The 20,788-nt window shown below is 39.2% G+C and overlaps 3 protein-coding genes across 4 annotated transcripts; 2 read left to right on the top strand and 1 right to left on the bottom strand.

Moving 5' to 3' along the window:
* The first annotated feature begins 945 nt into the window (after positions 1 to 945).
* LOC145908636 (uncharacterized) lies at positions 946 to 2,443 on the top strand. The gene has a single exon (XM_082995953.1). The coding sequence runs from the start codon at positions 1,020 to 1,022 to the stop codon at positions 2,226 to 2,228; it is 1,209 nt and encodes a 402-aa protein (XP_082852079.1). The 5' UTR covers positions 946 to 1,019; the 3' UTR covers positions 2,229 to 2,443.
* A 1,086-nt stretch (positions 2,444 to 3,529) lies between these two features.
* On the top strand, positions 3,530 to 10,207 carry LOC145908331 (uncharacterized). 2 transcript variants are annotated; one of them, XM_082995588.1, is made up of 13 exons: positions 3,530 to 3,833; positions 4,068 to 4,236; positions 4,366 to 4,479; positions 4,672 to 4,795; positions 4,887 to 4,960; positions 5,352 to 5,435; positions 5,515 to 5,629; positions 5,697 to 5,829; positions 5,904 to 6,052; positions 6,548 to 6,708; positions 7,306 to 7,509; positions 7,797 to 7,849; positions 8,683 to 10,207. In XM_082995588.1, the coding sequence occupies exons 1-13, from the start codon at positions 3,667 to 3,669 to the stop codon at positions 8,702 to 8,704; spliced, it is 1,569 nt and encodes a 522-aa protein (XP_082851714.1). In that variant the 5' UTR covers positions 3,530 to 3,666; the 3' UTR covers positions 8,705 to 10,207. The 2 variants fall into 2 exon arrangements, with proteins under 2 accessions (XP_082851714.1, XP_082851713.1); XM_082995587.1 differs by having other exon boundaries at positions 4,869 to 4,960.
* Positions 10,208 to 10,707: 500 nt separating this feature from the next.
* LOC145908708 (SPARC-like) lies at positions 10,708 to 19,644 on the bottom strand. The gene is made up of 8 exons (XM_082996031.1): positions 19,532 to 19,644; positions 18,063 to 18,117; positions 14,977 to 15,097; positions 14,048 to 14,166; positions 13,427 to 13,584; positions 12,073 to 12,185; positions 11,425 to 11,519; positions 10,708 to 11,064 (listed from the first exon to the last, which is right to left on the bottom strand). The coding sequence occupies exons 1-8, from the start codon at positions 19,592 to 19,594 to the stop codon at positions 11,024 to 11,026; spliced, it is 765 nt and encodes a 254-aa protein (XP_082852157.1). The 5' UTR covers positions 19,595 to 19,644; the 3' UTR covers positions 10,708 to 11,023.
* Positions 19,645 to 20,788: the final 1,144 nt, after the last annotated feature.

The following is a 20,788-nucleotide window of genomic DNA, read 5'->3' as shown; positions in this document are numbered from 1 at the left end:
CCCTATACCTTGTGAACAATTGCAATCCTCGCTTTAATAACATCAGCAGGTTTCTTATGAAGCACCTGTGGATTTCACTTAGCATGATTAACAATCCCCGACACCTTTAGGTCCACTTTTGCAAAATTTGCTACCGCTACTGTTAGGAAGAACGCCTGCATTTAAATTGCCCAACACCAATTGCAGATGACTACGGGCCTACACGTATGACGTACTCTGCAACACAACGTTGCTTTAAAATTAATCCATCACGTTGACCCACGCTTAAAAATATCGCCATTACGCCACGCACAGTTTTTAATCTTCCCACAATACGTTTATCAACTTAAATAAGTTTCCAACGCACGCATATGTTGTCGTGTGCTGTGTAATAAACACGGCAGCTTATTTTTGATTTTTCGATAAGTCTGGATATCGAGGTCCGTGAATGTCATTGTTGCTTTGGAGCCTAATCGAATTTTAATGGCCCTAACCTCTTGCTGGAAGAAGGGGGAAGGGGGGTGGGGGGCACAAAAAAGAGTCCGGCGCTTGTTTTTTATCCTTAGCGGACAGTGGTGCCTGGATAAATTGTGCACAGCATAAATTAATTGGAAAAATGCAATTTACATGCGCCAATACGAAATGAAAACGGAAATCTATATATTTCGGACACTCATCGTATTATTATAAGGAAATAAAGATACAATAATCTGATGTTCACAGCTACCTATATGTGCTCGTTGGATTAAGCCTACGCCAACTATATTTACACCGATGTGCTTTAACGTTACACCCAGGTTATGCAACAGCACCCACAGCCCTGACACATACATTACACAGATATTTTCCATCCGGAAAGCTTCATGTGGATGTGTGAGGGCGCGTGCTGCCGAAAGGTTATGTTGTAAGCTGACTCGTTGGCGCAAGAATGACGTCGTTCGTAGTCACATGAAACTGTATGAAACGTTAATAAAACTCGCGCGAGCAGCAGCCACCTTTCACTTATTCACAAAGGTGTATGTAGAGGAAAAGTTGTAGAAATGGAATTGAGCCAAGAAAATTTGACTTCGGAAAACAGCACGGCACCTATACCTAAATATGAGCAGATATCTGTGATTGTGCCGCTAGCAGTAAACGGTGCGATGCTCTTGTGGATGTTATGGCTGGTGATATCAATCCTTGTATACGGAATGCGAACAAACAGATTCAGGCGCAGATCTTCACATGACTTCAACGGTGGAATCGTTTTCACATTTGCTTTCTTATCGGCGCTACTGCTATCCATTCGACTGATCCTCACAATCCTGATGATTGCTGTACCGCCGTACTATCCAGATAGCGGCCCGCATTGTGGAATTATCTACGACATAACTATTGTTTCATATACGGCAGCTCTGGTGCCCATATATCTGCTACTATGGTTGCGCCAACGAGTGCTCTACAGTCATCCAACGATGTCTGGCCTTCATGGTAAAGGTATGGTCTTTCTCAGCTGGGGGAGCATCGGGTTTCTCGTAGGAGCCGCTTGCATCCTCACTGTGATGTTTACCTACAGAGACAACTTTGTCAACGGATATTACGGTTGTATAGAGACCGGTGTATCATCCACATTGCCAAACATTTTCATGGCAATAGTGCTTGTGATTGGACAAATCATGCTGCTGGGGTTGTTTATTATTCCATTGCGCACACAGGGGCTCGCTGTTCGAAGCGCCCCGTCTGTTAACAGACGTCGTTTCTCAACAAGATTTTTGGATACTATGAAAAGGGCTAGGGCTGGTGTCAACAAGTCCGTTGTATATCACACCAGGGCTTCCAGCAATGCCAATAATGAAATATTATCTAGCGGAAGAGTCATTGAAGCACAGACTTCTTCGTTTGATGGCAAACCTATTGTAGGATTTGTAAATACCACGAGTCCAGCAGTACCACGAATAACACAGAAGAAGAAACGCTCGGTTGACCGAATTCGCCGCATCCTATGGAGATCTGTGTGCTTTGGAGCTTTGTGTATGGCGTCAGACCTGGCTACTCTTATTTCAACGACTTTCGGTATCAAGCGCTCCGAGCCAAGGAACATTCCGTTTATGATATACGACATTAGCTTGTTCGTCAATGTTATGTGCATTATTTTCTCGTTTGACAACTACAAGGCGATGATGTTCGCTCCCTGCTTCGGAGCATCAAAAGTAAAGAACACGGTTACGGAATTATCGTCAAGGCAGCATTCGGCTGGTTCAGAAAATTAAAATTTAGTGCGGGCTCTTTTATTTTTATTTATCCATTCATGTACCTGTGTCCTTATACGTGGATTTTTTGTAACTGTGATACTGTGACCATGGATTCTTTCCACAAGTAATCGTTTTTCCTACACAAATACTGTTATATCCTTGTCGCAGAACGTTTGCACTTGTCGTTCAACATATCCAGGCTTCAAGCCTTCACATACAGTTGAAATATTTATTGCGAAATGTCCTATTAAGGTTGTTTGTAGTTCTTAAAATAAACTCTTTTGGGTATTGCAGGTAATTGTTGACAGTCCATTGTTTACATGCATATAAGTTATATAATAGCGTACCTGTTGCGTAATGATTTAAAATGAGGCATGCAGGAATAGTCCCACGCGCCACTTCGCATACTTCCGCCAACAAATTTAGCTTACGTCAACGACCCAATAAAATTCCCCATCACTTTATTTTGTGATTAGTCAATCACATTCACACCGCAATCAAAACAGGCTTTATAGTCTACTTGTCTATTTATGAAGAATATCCGTGGAAGTTGTCTGTAACCATGTACAAATTTGGGTTGTGGGTTTTGAATCATGGAACCAATTTTTTTAGCGAAATTGTGGGATCCTTTGCGTTTGCCTGACCCTGTAAATTATAACTTCAAATGTGCTGTCGTTTATTGGCTGCAGAGATCCCCACGCTTTACGATTCTACGACGTTAATGGGGTTATTTCAAAAATTGGAAGCCTATGCTGTATGTAGGCTACTTAGAACAGTAGACTACATTTAGAAGAAAGCGCATCTAAGCCCTTACACGTCTCTGTTTGGAAACTTCACTTCAACATTTTTTTAATGTGTTATGCTCGAAATCCACGTAATATGGGCCCTTGATGTACGTTGGTTGCAGCCGGGAGTTGATCCAGAAATTTTCTTTAGGGGTGGGTGGTTCTGTCCTAAACGCATCGTGATGCATTAATGGCCATTTTGCTCCACAGACGAGATATCTATGCAGACGACCATTTTGTCTTTCAATGCAGCGTTTTTTCAGTGTTAAAGCACAGTCTAGGGTGGCGATCACCCCATTGGCCCCTCCTGGATCAACTCCATCAACTTTTTGTAACGATTCAAAATGTTGCTACTAAACAAAAAATGCATTGTCAGGTCGCAATTCTCGCTAATATAGTATTTGCGTAATAATATAAGTAAAAGCAGTGGCAAAAACAAAATACTTATGTCTGTTCGATCATTTTCGTGAAAAAAACTTTTAGGCTGCTGGGGTAAACAAGTTTACTAGTAGGCGTAACTTCCGCGGACACTTGTTTTGTGTAAATGCAATTGTTTTTCAAATTTTGTGCTTGCAATGTTGTTTGTCGCAGTATCTTGTGTATAAGCGTCTCTATATTTAAAAACTGACATATTTAGAGTTTGCAAAAGGAACCAAAATCTATTGGAAACTATGCAAGACGGCGCGCAGCCTTGCACGTCGAGCTATGCCAAGAAAGGCATGCCGCAAATAAACGTTGCTAAAGCTGTTCAGTTAATTAACAGCCTAAAAGCGCAGAACAACAAATTGACTGAACAGAATGACGAACTCAGGGAAGAACTTGCCAGGACAACTCAAAGGTAAATACTTACCATATTTTGAACATCAAGAAATGGTTTTTAGTGTTTTGTTATAGCATGCTAATTTTAAACAAACTGAATTTTTACTGTACTGCAATGTCACTGGAACTAATAATTTAATTTCTTTTTAAGAAAATGTTAAATATCAAACACACAGTAGTCAGCATATTTGAAGAACTGTTAAATAAGCAGTTTTGTGCTTTAAACGTATTACATTGTTTTACCTTCATACAGGTACAATGAGCTTTATACCAGAGAGGCTGTCGTTGCCAACGAAAACCAAACTGATGTAGTCTGTGCCCCGACAGCTCAGAATGAAACAATTCAAATGCTGACCTCCAAGCTTGAAGTTCTAAAGCTAGAACTACAAGAGAAGCAAAACAGATCCCCAGATGAAGTCCTGGTAGATTCATGGTGTTTTTGATTTTCAATTCGATTAATTTTGTTGCCATCATATACATTCTATGCATAAACACTTACACATATGAGCAATTTAATGATAAATAGCAGCAATTTTTGTGTCTATGTAAAGGAACAAGCTGAATATCAGAGTGTTCTTGAGCAGTATAAGAAGACTATTCAGGCAAAAGATAAACAACTCAGTGATTTGAGAAAGGCATGTGGGCAACCTGAAATGGCTAGAAAGGTAATTTTCACTTTCCCTGCAGAATGTTAAACTTACATACAATGATTTGTACACTAATGACATTTTTTGTTAATCTGCTTGTTTTTAAAACTTATATACCAGTAAAAAATTTTATGGTTATTAAAGTATATGCAAAAATACTGGTTGTTTTTAAAAATGGCAATATTTTCATGTGATTTTTGTCAAAACTAGATTTCCAAATTGGAAAACATGTTGGACAAAGCACGTGGAACTATTCGCGTTTTTGCGGAACAGATTGAAACATTAAGGCAGGAAACGCGAAACATGATCACAGAAACCCACACTGATGGAGAAGGTAGGTTGCCATTTTTGTATTTCATACTAATACACTGCAACTGTGACTTTGTTTGAAAAGTTGTTGTGATTAGGGGTTGTACCGATACAAGCAGTGTCTGCTGATGATGATATTAATGGACAAAACAATCAGTCTCCCAGACAATCAACACATAACATTGAAGTGGTATGTTTTTCATACATATATCTTTATATATATGCTTCATTTGTTAATGGTGTCATATATTTAATTGTGTGCAATTAATAGGAGCATGAGATGGTAATTTTTTCCCTGTAAACACAATTGTGAAGAATGCTTACATAAAGTGTAGCAATGTTTCTTGCAATCACACGATTGGCAGGATCGCCCCACTGTGCAGATCTTTACGACTTATTTCCAGTTGCTCAGTCGTTTGAGCGTTAGGCCTGATAAGCCTAGGGTCGTGGGTTTAAGCCACACCCGAGCTTGATTTTTTTGTTCCCACTTCATGTAGTAGCGAAAAAAGTAGCTGATCTTGGTTGGCTGCTGTGCAGTCGGTAAACCTACATTAAGTGTAAAAACATAATTATTTTCATAGGTCCCTCGAGATGACTTGGAAGATGTAAAAGAACTTAATTTGAAACTTCAGGCTAATCTGAATGAAGCTGTTACAGCCAAAGAGGTTTACTGAATCATTAACCTGTACATTGTAGCTGTGTTGTGGGGTAGATTAACACTAATTTTTCAAACCAACTTTACAGAAAGTCACTGCTGACCTTGTAACTATTCGTACTGAAAATGCACTGCTTCATGACGAAAACCAACAGTTGCTTAGAGAAAATGAGGCCTTGAAACAGCAAACAAACAACCAACCAGGCAGGATATACAAACAAAAAGCCTTGAACTATCTATTGTAGATAAATAAACGAATGTGTGTGTTCAGGCGATTTGTACCAGACACAAATGAAAGCATTTATGGAGGACTTTTCATTGGAAAGACAAGAGAAGCAGCAGCTAATGGAACTTAAAGAAAACCTTCGTGGAGAAAACAACAGCCTCAAACAGCAACTGTCACAGTGAGTTTTATAAATATACAATTTTGTTTGTTGTGCTTTTTGCTTAGTTTGTATTTTGTGCTTTTGCTTGACAGGTTGAATAATTTGCTTGCTGAGCAGCGTTCATCTGGCCACAACCCGCTATTTCAAACTACTGTGCCTCCACCTCCTGCAGTTACCCAAGCTGTGTTCGATCATAATCAAGTCCAACCTTTTCATGACCGTTATTCCAATCCACAAACAGGTTGAATATTGAAATCTTTATTAGGGTTCACAAGTGAATGTGAATTTGCTCACAATGTAAGTTCCAGGATCTACAATACAAACAACAAACTGTCAATATATATGTGGAAAACCTGTGTATTGTATTACTATATTTATGAATCATTTTTAAAAAGTTTTAGACAAATTCCAATTTGTATCAGTCATTGGGCTTACGGGTCTTCAGGTTTTACTCTTATCCTGATTATAGTAGATGGTAACTTTACAGACAATGCAGTTATCCACTGATTTTCAAAAGTAATTTATCAGTTATGAAAGTGGTTCTCTTTTAATAGCTTTGGAACCTTTAATGAAAATAAAACCTAAGTAAAAGGAAAATATCAACGCAAAGGTTGTCTTCTTATAATCCCAGACACCAGGTTGGGAACCACTAACAACATTTTTGTTTGGTTTTTGTTGCCATTAACTAGTTTACATGCTTACCAACAGTTTTGGTGACACATGTTGATGTTAACAGGACTGCAAATGCACGTTCCTAGTCCCCAACCACCTCAGGTATCTCGCCAACAGTCCAACCTTGTCCACTCATTACCAGCTGTCCAAGAAAACCGGCAAATTGTTGGACCGGTGGAAAGCCTTCCGAGAAGAATAGGATTTCCCCAAGCAAATCCACAATTAGTAAGTGCTCTACTTCCTTGCATTGTTTTGTAAAAATGCTTAGTTATTTATAAGTGTTGTAAAAACCATTGCGCTACTTTTGTGATGCAAGGTGATCAGTATTACAATTCATTGATGACCAAAATTAGAAAAAACTTATTGTTAAGATTGTTACATTGTTATAGAGACAACAGAATTGTCACCATAGAGAAAAAACTTGTTTTTGCAGAATTGTGTGACTGTATTATCAATAAGTGTACAATTTAAAGGTGATCCAAGCTCCTACCATACAAGTTTTTGTGTTGTCATGGTAATGGAACCCAGCAATATGAACACAAAAAAAATTTGCAACCATATTCTGTACACTGCAATGTTTCTGTAACTTTTTTGTCATTGAATCACTGCAAGTTTATTTAAGTTGAGCAGAAACTCAAAAAACTTGAAATAAACATAGTTTTTTTGCAATAATTTTTCACTACATTTTTTGTCATGTTATTCTTTTTGTCTGTTGCCCAAAGACTTATTCAGAAACCCTTGGATTCCATACAACTCACTGCTCTACTGTATCATGCTACCAAGTTTTAAACCTATAGCCTTCAAGTGCTCTCTATGTTGTAGGATCCAAGCCATGTCCCACCTAACACAAGCCACATGCCTCCCAACAACAGCCACATGCCACCCAGCAACAGTCACATGCCACCCAACAACACCCACATGCCGCCCAACAACAGTTACGTGGCACAAGCATCTTCACCACCTCACTACCAGTCAGAGCCATATGACTACAGAGGAACTCCTGCCCAACCCCATCAACGTTACCCTGTAAAATATTTATAGATAAGATAAAATTCAACAGAAAAATACACACAGTAGTAGGCTAGATTTAAATCCTTGAAAAAGCAATTAAAGTACTGTGTTTTTGCATATTTACAATGTTACATTCTGATAAGGGCTGCTGCCGAACGTTGACACTTACAACTATTTTTGCCAAAAAGGCCATCTTGTAGTAACTATAAGTGTAAAGTTTCTAAGAATAACTGACCAAGGCCTGAAGTAAGCTTTTTATTATTGCCAATGCAAACAAAACTAAACTATACAATTGTGTACAGAGAGCCAATGCTGATTCTCTAGACAACATGCAACCAAAAATCCTTCCAAACCAGTGAGTGTAGTATTTTAGTCTTTATGACTGTTACTATTAATAGTTAAATACGATAGACCTGCTTTCAAAAAATTCTATCAAAGTTTGATTGTTATGCTATGTAGCCTATGTATTTCTGAAGCTAGTAGATTCAGTTAACATAACTTTAAATAAGGCAATGTTAAAAGCCGTTTCTAGGGAACTACCGTTTTTGATTAATTCACATCTCTGGTATAAGGTCATTGTCCCCAAATCAGATGAGACATTTTGTCAGAAAACGAATATTTAAAGAAAACAGGGCGTTTAGATAAGCAGTGTTTAGACCTTAAAAGCTTGTTCGTGTACAATGCGAAGCACGTGTATTACAACACAGCAACACACGGCATTGCACGTGCGTGTACTTCCCGTACTCCTTGGAGGCAATTTCAACGTCATCGGGGAAAAGGTTGGGGGATTACCCGTGGGAGTGTACGAGCTGGTAGAACGTGCGTGGAGAAAGCTTATTGTAGACGCGAATGGCGAAATAGGGAGGGATTCGTTCGCTACCTAACCGGTTCGGAATGTTTGAAATTCATTGTTTCATCTGTGGACCTTTCACAGCATTTTCCAGCAAGTAATACAAACGTGCATTAGCAATGAAGTTAGTAACGTTTTTCTGTAGTGAGTTGCAGACAGGGCCAGTGTTTCAGCCTAATAGTCTCATCAGTGAAGCTATGAAGTGACTTACAACGATTTTGTCAGCTAAATAGTTGAACAAGACTTTTACTTTGTGGTGACTATGCAGCCACCATTAACCATTGGATACTAAACTAGGTGCAACGAAACCAAACTAACACAAACATCTTTGTTTTTAGGAGCCCACCGGAGAAGCGTTGATGAATGTGATGAACTCATTAAAAGACGACAGCGTTTTTGAAACATTCAAAACAAACGACTCTTTTTACCAGACTTCTTAACACAGCGCAAACTATTGTTTGTACGGTGGATTGGGTCCTGACAAATGCAGAAATGTTCAACAAGGTGCGTTTTGGTTTGGAGGCCTTAAAAAGATCGCGTTTTCATTTCGTATTTGTGTAAATTTAACTTTTTCACCCCCCCTGATCCAATCAGCGAAGATAATATTTATGTAGAGCGTATATATATATATGTGTAGAAATCTGTATGCTTGCGCTTGAAACGTTTCGCCGTTCCATTGCTTCAGAATAAGGCGGCGCGGCCTTAAAAACGCCTTTTATCCGTTGTTGTTTATCATCACGATAGACTTTGTAATTTCCATTTAGCACTTTAATTCCCCACTGCAAACTTATGCCCCAACGAACTTTCCTATTTTTGTGCATTTTCCGCGCCCATGGCTTTTTGTGTCAAGTCCCGTCTGAATTTCTTGATAAATTCTCTTCACATTGCGCTTCGACCCGAAGACCGTGGGTTCAAAGCTCAGTGACAGCGGGTTTTAGCTCGTTACTGAAAATCACCATCTGCCTTTTCCGTTTCATGTTTTAATGTTCCCGCAAGTAAGTTCCATGGGAAGGATTTGCTACGTTGGCGTGCCAGCATTGTGTTGCAGTGATTCTCAAACCTTTTCGTGTGCTACCCTTTTTGAACAGATTCACCGAACTTTTCGCGCACCAGTTATGAATCTATTATGATGATGATTTTTCCTATGTTTACAATTTTCGGTCGCAAAAGGTTGACTTGACTTGTTTTTTTCTTACATTTTTCCAAAACAATCTATATTTTGTACACCAGTTGTTACGCGGCATAGGGCATCGCGACGCACTGTTTTAGAACCACCGTTTTATTACATCACCAACTCCCTTCAATATTTTCTGTTTTGACAAATTCAACTCACGTTTCTTTGCGAAAACTACTGCAATGCTCAAATTGTACATTAACTATATATGGGAAACTTGGCACGGACACCGATACAACCTTGTAGACTACCGAGGTCACACAATCACGTCAAACTGTATAAACTATAAAAGGTGTTAAATGAAGCATAATATTTTCTCCAACAAACAAATTCAAAATCGTGTGTATAACCCTGTTTCTGCATTGTCGATTAATCAATTTCAACACTTTAGCAGTGACCTTTTCTGTTTACACAGCATTTGAAAATCATATCATAATATCTGAATAACGTGGAAGCGTTGTGTTGCAAAACTGCAAATCTCAACAAAATTTTACGCACGTATCAAATCTTGTCTGTGTGGCGCCTTCTTGCGGAACTGGACTTGCAACACATTAAACACTAGGTGGTGGGAGGGAGTCTGCAAATGTTAAGTGATTTTTTTCTTGAATAATTTGTTCATTTTTGCGTGAACATTCCTGTACTGTATTTTTCTGTTTATCTTTTTCGAAAAAGTTCCAAGCTTGCGTCATCAGTGTGTGTGTTGTAATTCACAGCTTAGCAGAAATGTCTAGGGTCTAATAGCGCAAGGTCTATTCAACTTAATCGTTTCAGTCCGAGGGTTGTGAGTTCAAAGCTCACTTAAATTGCTTGAAACAAGATGTTCGGTTCGGAGTCGGCTAGTTCATTGTAAAAAATAGAAAAAATGATTTCGCCCACGTAAGAATCATCAGTTTCTGCACAGAGATAAACACAGAAAGCGATACTTGAATTGATTAAATATACAAATCATTAAATAAAGTAGCTGACTCCAATCCGAAACATCTTCAAAAAATTTATTTCTTGTTTCGATATATTGGTGTCGCTGATAATAAGGCAATGCCTAATCGAGGGGTAGATTCAGCCAAAAGGAAGCAACCTGTATCTTTCACTAAAGTGCGTTTTTGTGGATCTTCTTGTACTGATGAAATGCAGATTGGAAGGCCTGATAATAATAAAAGCTGTACCTACATGCTGCATTTATAAATTTTCTTGACTGCCGCCACGGGGCGCTGTAGAGTTGTATTTTAGAAGTGGTGGTAAAGCTTTACTGAACATACACAATTCATATTTTTAAAAAAGCGCCGTTAGGAATACTTACAGCCTGCAAAAACGATATGCTGAAATAATAAAGCGATAACGGAAACAAACGAACATGTTTTACGCAAGAGCTGGTGAACATTAAGATCAGCCAATCAGCACCCGTCACGCATCGATGAAATAAAGGCGCTAAAACAAACTATCATTAACTCGAGTGCTGAAAAAGTAAATAATGCAGGATATTTTGCGACTGAAGCACGAGTTAATTGTTACTGAAGTTCGGCGTCAGCTTCGTCGATGTCTTCAATTCCTAAAAAACAAAGGCAAGTTCAATAAAATTTTTAAATATCATAAAAATTATTAAATTGATCCCATACGCCATTTAGGTGAGGTTTCGTAGTTTTTTTAAATGTACACTACTTCAAGCATTACATCTTCTCCATGATCTTTATATGTTTTGTTATTCTGAATTAAATGTTCCATTTATTAGAGAACGCCCCCATGGATAAGTTGCCAAAGGAACATCTGGTGCATAGATCGAAACGCTTAAAACAATGCTTATTCAATTTCAGTGAACGGCATTATGGGCAGATATTGCCGAACAAGCCAACTCCTATTTAACACAAATGCTTATCGGAGCCCGCCTTGAATAATTGATAAGTTATCGTACCATGTCGTTCTTTATACCACTCCCAGCTTCGCACCACCAAGCAATCTGTCCATTCCGACGACGTAAGTTTTCTATTGTTGTCAGCGTCGCAAACTCTGAGAAAAGAGACTGTTTTAAATCATGGCCTAAATTTACAAAAAGCTACATATTTATTTTGCACAATATTGGCTTAGATTTTCGGATGCGGTGCAGTAAGATGTCTTGTGAGGTTTGCTAAACATGCAAAATTCAGTTGCCTCAACCACAATTATACATTTTACATATATCTTCTTCAGCTACACAACGCCTTAGATGTATTAAAATGCCGCCGGCGCGACGTTTTTCGATACTCGTTTGCTTTTTGGCGAACGACTCACTTTTATACCTGTATGGTTTCCTGCTGTTTGATTACGCAACGTCTAACAGTTTTGGTAAGGACACTTTTTTAATAGGGCCAAAAAAGAGGTCCCTTGTTTTTCAGAAAATTTAAAAGGTTAAGTCAAAAAAGGGACTTCTTTAAAGATTCAAACTCTCTGGTGAACATTATATATTTTCTATGTTCATTGGACGTCTTTTTTTTTCAACTTTGGTTATCCAAAATGCTGTATTTCTAAACCGTCCCAAGATATGCCACATGTGCAATATATCTTGTGTATTTCATATACGTACTTGAAGAACTGTTTGGCGCAGTGCTCCAGTGGCATCAACGCGTAACGGAATCCCTTAAGTTCTTTGTTGTTGACTTTTCCATCATTATTCTTGTCAAGTTGAGCAAATTTCCACTAAAATGAATGAACATAGATGAAGATATGTGTTTGTCACTTCGCTAGTATCGTTTAGAATGATGGATAAAACAATTTGTTAGAAAAAAACTCGACAAATTAATTGTATTTCATTGACACTTTGTGGAAACATTGGTCATAGCCGTGTAATTTTGCACAAGGGTCGTATTGGTTTCGAAGCGGACAATTTGTTGTGGTGTTTTTCTTTGCGCACCATTGTAATAATCTTGTAAATTTGCATCTGTGAGATATATTTTCAGGTGTGGTATACATAGTTTTGGTCGTATTATGTTATTTACCAATCAATTCGAACATTGCGTACTAATGAAAAAACTTCAGGGCTTACAGTGGGCTTGTGATAAACTGCTTGTGGTTTAATCTTTGAGTGTTTTTATTCACAGCCAAGCACAATAGCACAGCTGGTCGCACTTCGTGGTGTTGTTATTCAAAATTACGCATTAAAAATTTATACCTCTGGGACTGTTCGCCGAGCGCCAGCTGCTTCACGACTCCCAACGGTTGCCAAAACAAACAACGGGTGAATTTTGCCGCAGCAATGGGAGTGAATTGCATTTTAAGCATGCTGCAATACTTATGTCTTAATAAGTAAACTATCGATGCAAAGCGATAATTAAAGTACGGACTTCACAGACGAGAAAAAAGTTTTCTAGCTCGCGGTTCGGCGTTTCTTGGAAAGGTCATGTTTTCTCCCAGCAAAGCGCTTTTAGCTTTTCAATACGCCGTGACCTCGCACACTTTCGCGAACTGTGGCTTTTTTGCCATACATACCTACAGCAAAGCTGGCGACATATTGGCTTGTAACCACGCAAACATATATGAAAAATCTTGTTTGTAGCAAGATCAGCTATGGTTATAGTTGATTGGGTCAAACATTGCGGTTTGTATTTACGGTTACAACGCGGGTTTTTGTATTTAACACTGGATAAATGGATTGGTGAAAGGTATCGATGTTTTGAATGAGCGCCAGGAGCAATATAAGACCATTGGTCAATAGGTAACTTAAACATTGGCCGAAATAAAGTGTAATTTATTACTGCGACACTGATTTTACTCAAACAATGTCTGAAATAATAGGGCTACAATCCAGACTACATTATAAGCAATCATGTGACTGTCATGGACATCATAGTCAGGACGTATCCAATTTATTGCATGGTTCATAAGCGTATCAAATTTCATTTGGCCCGCCTTTAAGCGTAACATAACAACTACTGCTATACCTGGGCCACAGTGGTTCGTTCAGCGTCGGTAATAGACGTGATTGACTTCTTAGGGTCAAGGGAACCGAATTCATCGGTATCTTTCAAGTGTACGAACCAATCGAGCAGGCGGAATGGGAATTGACGAAGCTCCTCACGCGTACACTTGGCCTGGGAGGCTGCACACAAATTTACACGTGGACCTTTACGCATGAAAATAAGTGGGTGGAGGTCTAAAAATGCACTGCTCCTAGTATGCGTTTGTAAGACTACGTTGATTAAAATTACAATATAAAGTGACATCGTGGTAAAACGCATTTTTTTTTAAAGAAAACCTCTTTCGCTAAACAGCATCATCAGTTCTCATACAAAAACGGAACATTAACTTAAAAGCCATGTGGCCATTTTATATTTATTTTTAATGTGGTGTTCCCACCTTTGTCACGCACAGCAAGTGGCGTTGGAAAAATGGGTTTCAGGAAGAAAATATTGATGTTATTAGTGGATTAAAGTATGCAAAATTTGTCATGTTTGGTGCCCTTAGGGCAGGCGTTGTTCATAACTCTGTTAGATAGTAAGGTACTTAAAAACTTAAGCGAGCGAATTGAATTGCTCTGCAGTCACTGAAATTAATAATCTTACCAATGCAACGCCCTTCATAGGCCACCTTGATCAATCGTCGCTTCTTGCAAGCTTCTATATGGAGAAAGCACTTGTTTCGGTATTCACGTCCGTACACACTGCAAACTGGAGAATTGTCCCTAAAACAGGAAGTGAATTTCTGTCAAAGCACCAGTGATTAAATTACAACGGCGAGCACCGCGGATAGGGAAGAGGTCGTAGAATATTTTATGGGACGACAGTTTGCGCGCCACTGCATACAATGCCTGCTATTGAGGATCGCGCTTATCGGAGCGTGGAGTTTGGCTAACTGTTTGTTTAATGTGGTCGCCGGAAGGCTTATCGTATTTCGATGGGCTTCCAAGTGGCGCGTTTTGAACTTTCGGCGTGTCTTCATAGCAACGTTAATTGCCCATCTAGATAATCCATCGTCAGCTAAATAGTCTTGAAGGTTTATCAATGTTTATGTTTTAATATCGGCATTCAGATCAAATAACGTGTCCTAATTGCCAATGGAATGAAATTGAAGGAAAACCAATATTTTAAAATACCCAACGTTAAACAGTTATCATATGGTTGGGGTAATGTATTTTTAACATCTATTCAAAGAAATATACAAAAGATGACATAAAAACTTGTTTGACCTCCTCCTCAAAATACTCTGTCGAAATATAGTTTTTCGATAATGCACGCAAACATTTTATAAATCAAAATCGTTTTTCTGGCGCTTAAGTTTCTGAAGTTATTTATTCTAAACCGACGTTTCGTCTGCCATCCGGCGAGACTTCCTCAGGGTTTTGTCAACATATTGCATGCCAGAAGAACGATTTTGATTAATTAGTATGCCTGGCAGCAAAAATAGCAGAAAACATTTTTAAATTGCGTATCAACTTCATGTACAACAGAACAGTTCCCTTTGAAGTTACAACACGAGTTATCAAATCCCTTACGTTTCGTCGCACTCAGTGGGGCACACGCAGGTCGGTCTACGATTCCCTTCACCATCCACTGCCACTTGGCACCATGATCCCCTGGGCTTCTTCTTCCCGCAGCGCTTTCGCTGGCACATTCCTAAGTCAATAAAGTATATGTGTTCAATTTTCCAACTGGTAAACTACAGATGCAAGAACATTGGACAAAGGGGTTTCTCCTGGGTGATTACCTTAAGTTTTAGGTTGATTTAGGATGAAAATGCATGATCTTGATAATCGAAGCAGAAACTACGAAGTTCTATTGGTTCGGTTAAAGTAAACGTTGTGCTGTCTTAACTTTAGGTTATGTTGATAGTTTCTAAATAGGAAAAACCTTTATTTAAAATCAAGTTGCTTTGGTTTGTGTTTACATAGTAGTTGTGTATTTGTAACGGTAATCCCAAATAAAACTTGGATGACAGCTACATTAAGCAATTGGGACAACACAAAATCGACTTGTAAACTTTTTCTGGGCCTGTCAAACCTCATGTGGATTTACGGTAACAGGGATCACAGAGCGTTTAATCACATGCAAAAAACGTCGATCTGAACCCGTCAAATACATGTGGTAAGTGAACTGCAGACAATGTACACTATTTCGACCTATCTTTTGCACACTGTATTTTCGACATATTTTAGTAACACAGCACTTTTAAGTGTTATGGGCGTTTGGAAACCCACATATATAAGCCAGACACTTATTTTCAGCTGCCGCTGTTTCGTACTTGTGAGAAAGTACGCGCAAAGAGCATAGTCGTGTTTTGGTTTAACATATTTATCCCTGTAAACACGACCATGAGTATCTTGGCATAGCGGTCCGTGTAGATTTGTGGATGTTTAAGTCACGGATAATAATGTAAGTCATGCATGATAAACTGTTGGCTGGTGAGCGTGTGGTCAGTTCACAATGGTAAGAACAAGGGCCTTTTGCAACCACATCAACCTTTTTGACAGTTGTGTAAACTCGCTTTACTAGTAACCACCATATTCGTAGCATAAGTGTAACGCGCGTAGGTTGATTAACGGCCTTAATACACACGATAAACAAGGAGCGAGACGCCGGGAAGTTCGGTTTCCTTATCGGACGTCCAACAAAGAAACAAACCTCGCCTGTGATGAAAAGAGAGTCGCGACCTTTGACAATAGTTACCTGGACGGGTTGGACATTGTTGATGTTGGGAAACGGTCGGGGACTTCAAAGACTGACCTGATTTAATAGCGAGTCGTCCCCCGTAAAGCTTATATAGCAGGCCGCGTGGCTTTCCCGGAAAACGACGGCGTCAGCGGCCTAATTTTATTAGTTTCGATTTTTGATTTTCGAAGGTTTCGTTGAAGGCTATGGAGGTTTATTTCATTGCAGAGCTGGGGAAATTGGGTGATAAGTTGTGGATTTTGGTTCAAATTTGCTTCATTCTCAATCTTCTGTCACGATACAGACAATCCAGGGTCCCATGTTTATTCATTTGCTTGTTTTTTTAGCCAAACTTATAAAACCTTAAAAGGTGAACTTACATGCGTTTATGTTCTCCAGTATCATATATTCCTAATGCATTTGTTTTGGCATCTAATAAGATTGGTGTTCAGCTGAGTGTGAAATTTAATTGGCCCGAAAGGCCACATGATTCTTGAATTCAGAGAAAACCGTTTTGGTTCCGTTTTGCAGCCAGAAACTGGGAGAGATAGCGTCTGCTTACTTCGAAAAGAGCGTTGATAAAAGACTTTAAACTATAAAATTGCAGCAAAGGCTTGTCTGGGGAACACGACGTACACTTCTCCCATGCCATAAATACTTTCACGCTCAAACAAATACCAACTAAAGTGCGCTAATTCGGTTACATTCAGCAAGACCAAGGCACGTAAACATCCCGTGACAAAGAATATTTCAAAATAGGATGTTTGATGGACATTTCGACAAACGAAATAACTTCTAAACAGTGTTTGATGGAATGAACTAAGTGAATTGTATGACGAAATTCCGCGTATCAACCGTTCCATTATTAGTAACTGGAGGACGAAGACTTCAAACCACATTATAACAGCGCAAAGTGTGACCGCCAAAAATCTGTATCTAATGTGGTTCATCGTTAACCGCTAATACGAGGCGAGACGCCTGTCGTTCAGACCGTCGGTTTCGCCTTGTTTGGTGATGCTAAACGCCGCGGTTTGTGCCACATCGTACCGGGGTGCTTTTAGCATGCGACGGAATGCAAACCTTGTTTACTGTTTGTGTGCTAAAGGATGTAATGAAATGAATAGTTTGCCTTGCACTTAGACATTGTCATGTCACTTAGAATAATTGTTGTTTGAATCAAGACTTTGGGAAGTATTTTTGAACGCATTTGCTTTGTTGCTCACTCAAATTCAACTTTTACGTTTTCAACCTATATGCCCATTTAACAGCACAGTGAGCAGCAGAAAGGCCGTAACCAAGACCGTATCTTGAGCCAAAGGCAAACAGGCGTGGGTGTCCCTTCGAATAGGAACGTGCCATCGTGATAAATGAATTGGAATTTCGACTATCTCGACATGCTAGTGAACTCAGTCAACAGTTAAACACTCTTCAAGTGCCCATCTTCGTTTCTGCCCGAATTCCAAGATAGATTGATCAGGTTGAAACCGCTCTAAATCGGAACTGCCAATCTAGACCCGTGTTGTCGTGTCGCTAATTGGTTCGACCATCAGAACACTGTTTGAGGCAGGCGTATTAGAAAACCACTTGTTGGTACGGCAGTCATAAACAACAAAATGATAGTGTGATATGCTGTATTGTAAATAGGAAAAAGTAATAGAGTGTGAACTGTGCTGCTAAAGTCAGTTAAACATCTCGTTACAGCAACTCTGAGTCTGTGACGGCGACCACAGTTTGGGCCACCCACTCAGTTCTGGGCGTAGTCCTACTTCTAAGTCACTTCTGAACTGAAACGCAATAATCCGCTTCAACTACAGGGACTACTACGGTGGTTGACTGACAGTGTGTGTTGGTATATTGTTTTATGTATGGATGTATGATGTTTAAAGCAGTAAATAAAAATATGTTGTCAGTTGTTGAAAGTGAAGAAACTTACGCTCATCCGACATGCGGCTGTAATCCAACTTGGTGTAGGAACGCTTTGATTTCGCCTGTTCGTAAAACAAACAGCGTTACAAAAAACTTACGGATGTATATAATGAAAGAGTTCATGATCATAGAACAGTGGTTAAAAAACTCACTTTTGTCGAAAATTGTTTAAGCTTTACGATGCCCGTGTGTACCAGTTTAGCTTTTGTCACGTGAACGTATCTACTACAATAGAACCCAACGAAACTGTTGCAAAATGAAATGCAACACATTACATTATATTAAACTTTACTTTCCCAAGACTACAAACGCGCGACGCGAGACGTTCGAGAAGTACAAAATTGTCCCGAGAGGTTTGGCCAGAAGCAGTTCCAATTTATGCTGAAACGCTTCGTGTGTCATATTACAATGTACACGTAATCCATTGTATCTTTCTTTGCTACGGTTGTTAAGCCGTTTGCGACGAGAATAAATACGAAACCAGAGTGGCTCCCTTGAAGGGTATACCAACAACCAAGTTTCTACATTGGAACGTTGTGACAAAAAATTATTAAGGTACATTCTTTGAACAGGGCGGAATATTGTTTTAGGAATAGTCATGTTTTGTTATGTTGTACTCGAACCTATTATTGTGCAAAAACTATTTTTTCAGCTAAACGGACATACACTTATCGTTGGAAGATCTTAAAAGCTGTATTTGAAACGTAAGTTAGACATATTTGTCATATACGATTGGGTCAGTTCTATCATTAAAGACACGCCCAGTTCTGTTCACACCGAGTTCATAAACCACTACATACGTCAACACACCCAGACCCGCAGCAGGAAAAAAGTTGAACGTGAGAACGACCTTGGTTTCACATCCTCATGAATTGTCGTGTCGCCAACCAAAACTCTCCTTAATCACCGCCTATCCAAGAGGTTTAATTGCGTAATAGGCGAGTTATACCGAGCATTAACACGTCACCCAAACTGTAACCCTTTGTAAGATACGGGGTAATTTACTTGTGAGATATACGATTATGAGGGACAAGGCGTGGTGTGCGGTTTAGTACGTTTCCTCTTTGAAACAAGCGAACTCGATTTTCAACGTTTGGGTATTTGAGACTTCTACAAGGTGAATTATGAGAATAAATCAACCTAAAATCCAACACCCATACGCGAACGTTCATGGTTTTATAATCTTACATTCGCCATGTACAGTGATAAGGTAGTGACAATTCCTCATATAGAGCCCAGAAGGTTCATTTAAATGTGAATCGATTTTCTTTACATGTCAGCATCGCATTGAACAGATTTCAATACCATTTAAATCGTCCCGTGCAGCGCTTGGTGAGCCACACAAATATAACCCAGCGTCAAGCTGTGAGGTGGCATTGGTCGAATAAATGACTTTATGTTGTGGTGGAAGTTGGACGATGGATTGTTACAGTTACCTCGCCACGTGTTAATTTAATAATGTTCTTGTTTTCTTACCTCGGTTGAAGTTGTGAAGACGAGTAGGACGAATGCCGTTAATCCTAATAGTTTTAAATCCATGGCGGGTCCACAATAAGTTTCACTTTTTGCCTTACAAACACTGCAAACGAAACGAACCAATCTCATTAATTCAGCTCATTTCAGTAACTTTGAAAACGTTCTGATCAACACTCAATTAAATGATATAACTCGCTTTGTCGACTTTTCTACATAATAAATCCAAAGAAAATACACTATGAAATAATAATGTTCATTGGCCAGTGAACCTTAAGATCAAAATACGAGAGCTGAGATCGCTAAATACAAAGGGCGATCCTGCCTTGCTATGCGGAAACATGGTAAAACTGTCAATGTTAATCAGTAAATGTTATTTTGTTTATCTTGAGTTAAGAAAATACTTTCATTTTCATGCGTGTCCATGACTGGGTGCCAATACGTGGCAACATCACAAGAGCGTGCGACAGAACATTCATTTTCGTCAGTATTTGATCCTGGAAGACAATTCATATGTTTCGGCACATCACAAGATCGATTTGCTCGAACGCATTATCGAAGATTAACCGCCCAGCGAAAAATTTGGCTGTGATCTGCCGCAAACCGGTTACCACTAAACCGGTCTGAGCTGCTTCTAGTAAAACGCTTAAAATACACATTTTATTCACAAGGAAACAGTATGCCCTTATCTCTGTGAGATTGTAGAATAGCATAGATCGACAACAACGCAGCATATGGTCTATGCGTAATGGAAATGTACCTTCTCAAAATAACACAATAATGGCTACCTTTGCGCCGAAAACAATTGTCATGGCTATATTATGTTATAGGCTGGTAATTGTATCTGATACTGTACATTCTAAGGCAGATACGAGCGACACTTTCTACTTAGCTGCGATTTACCTCACCAAGCCTCAACAAACTAACGTCTGACTAACTGGGTGCGTTTGAGTGGAAGGGCAGGCCCTTTTTTCCATTTGTCGCTCCGCAACCACAGTGCGTCGCATAGCACGTACCTTATACCGTACGCGGGGTACAGAGGACACACCTTGATCAAATATTAACTTCGCAAAATGTTTCGTGTTATTTCGAAAAAAGAAATATTGCCTGGTGAATAGCGACTACCTTTTGCCGCCGTTTAAAAAAATTCTTAAACCTCTTAAGCAGTGTTTCTCAACCTTTTTGTGGTTGCGTACCACTTGCAGGTAAAACAAGTTCGACGCGTATCACCTAGTTTAGTGTTACAAAGTTACCTAAGGG

This window comes from Ascidia mentula, chromosome 7, assembly GCF_947561715.1.
Source record: "Ascidia mentula chromosome 7, kaAscMent1.1, whole genome shotgun sequence".
Classification (NCBI taxonomy): Eukaryota; Metazoa; Chordata; class Ascidiacea; order Phlebobranchia; family Ascidiidae; genus Ascidia; species Ascidia mentula.
Note: the sequence above shows the minus strand (reverse complement) of the source record. Positions and strands in the feature narration are given on the sequence as shown.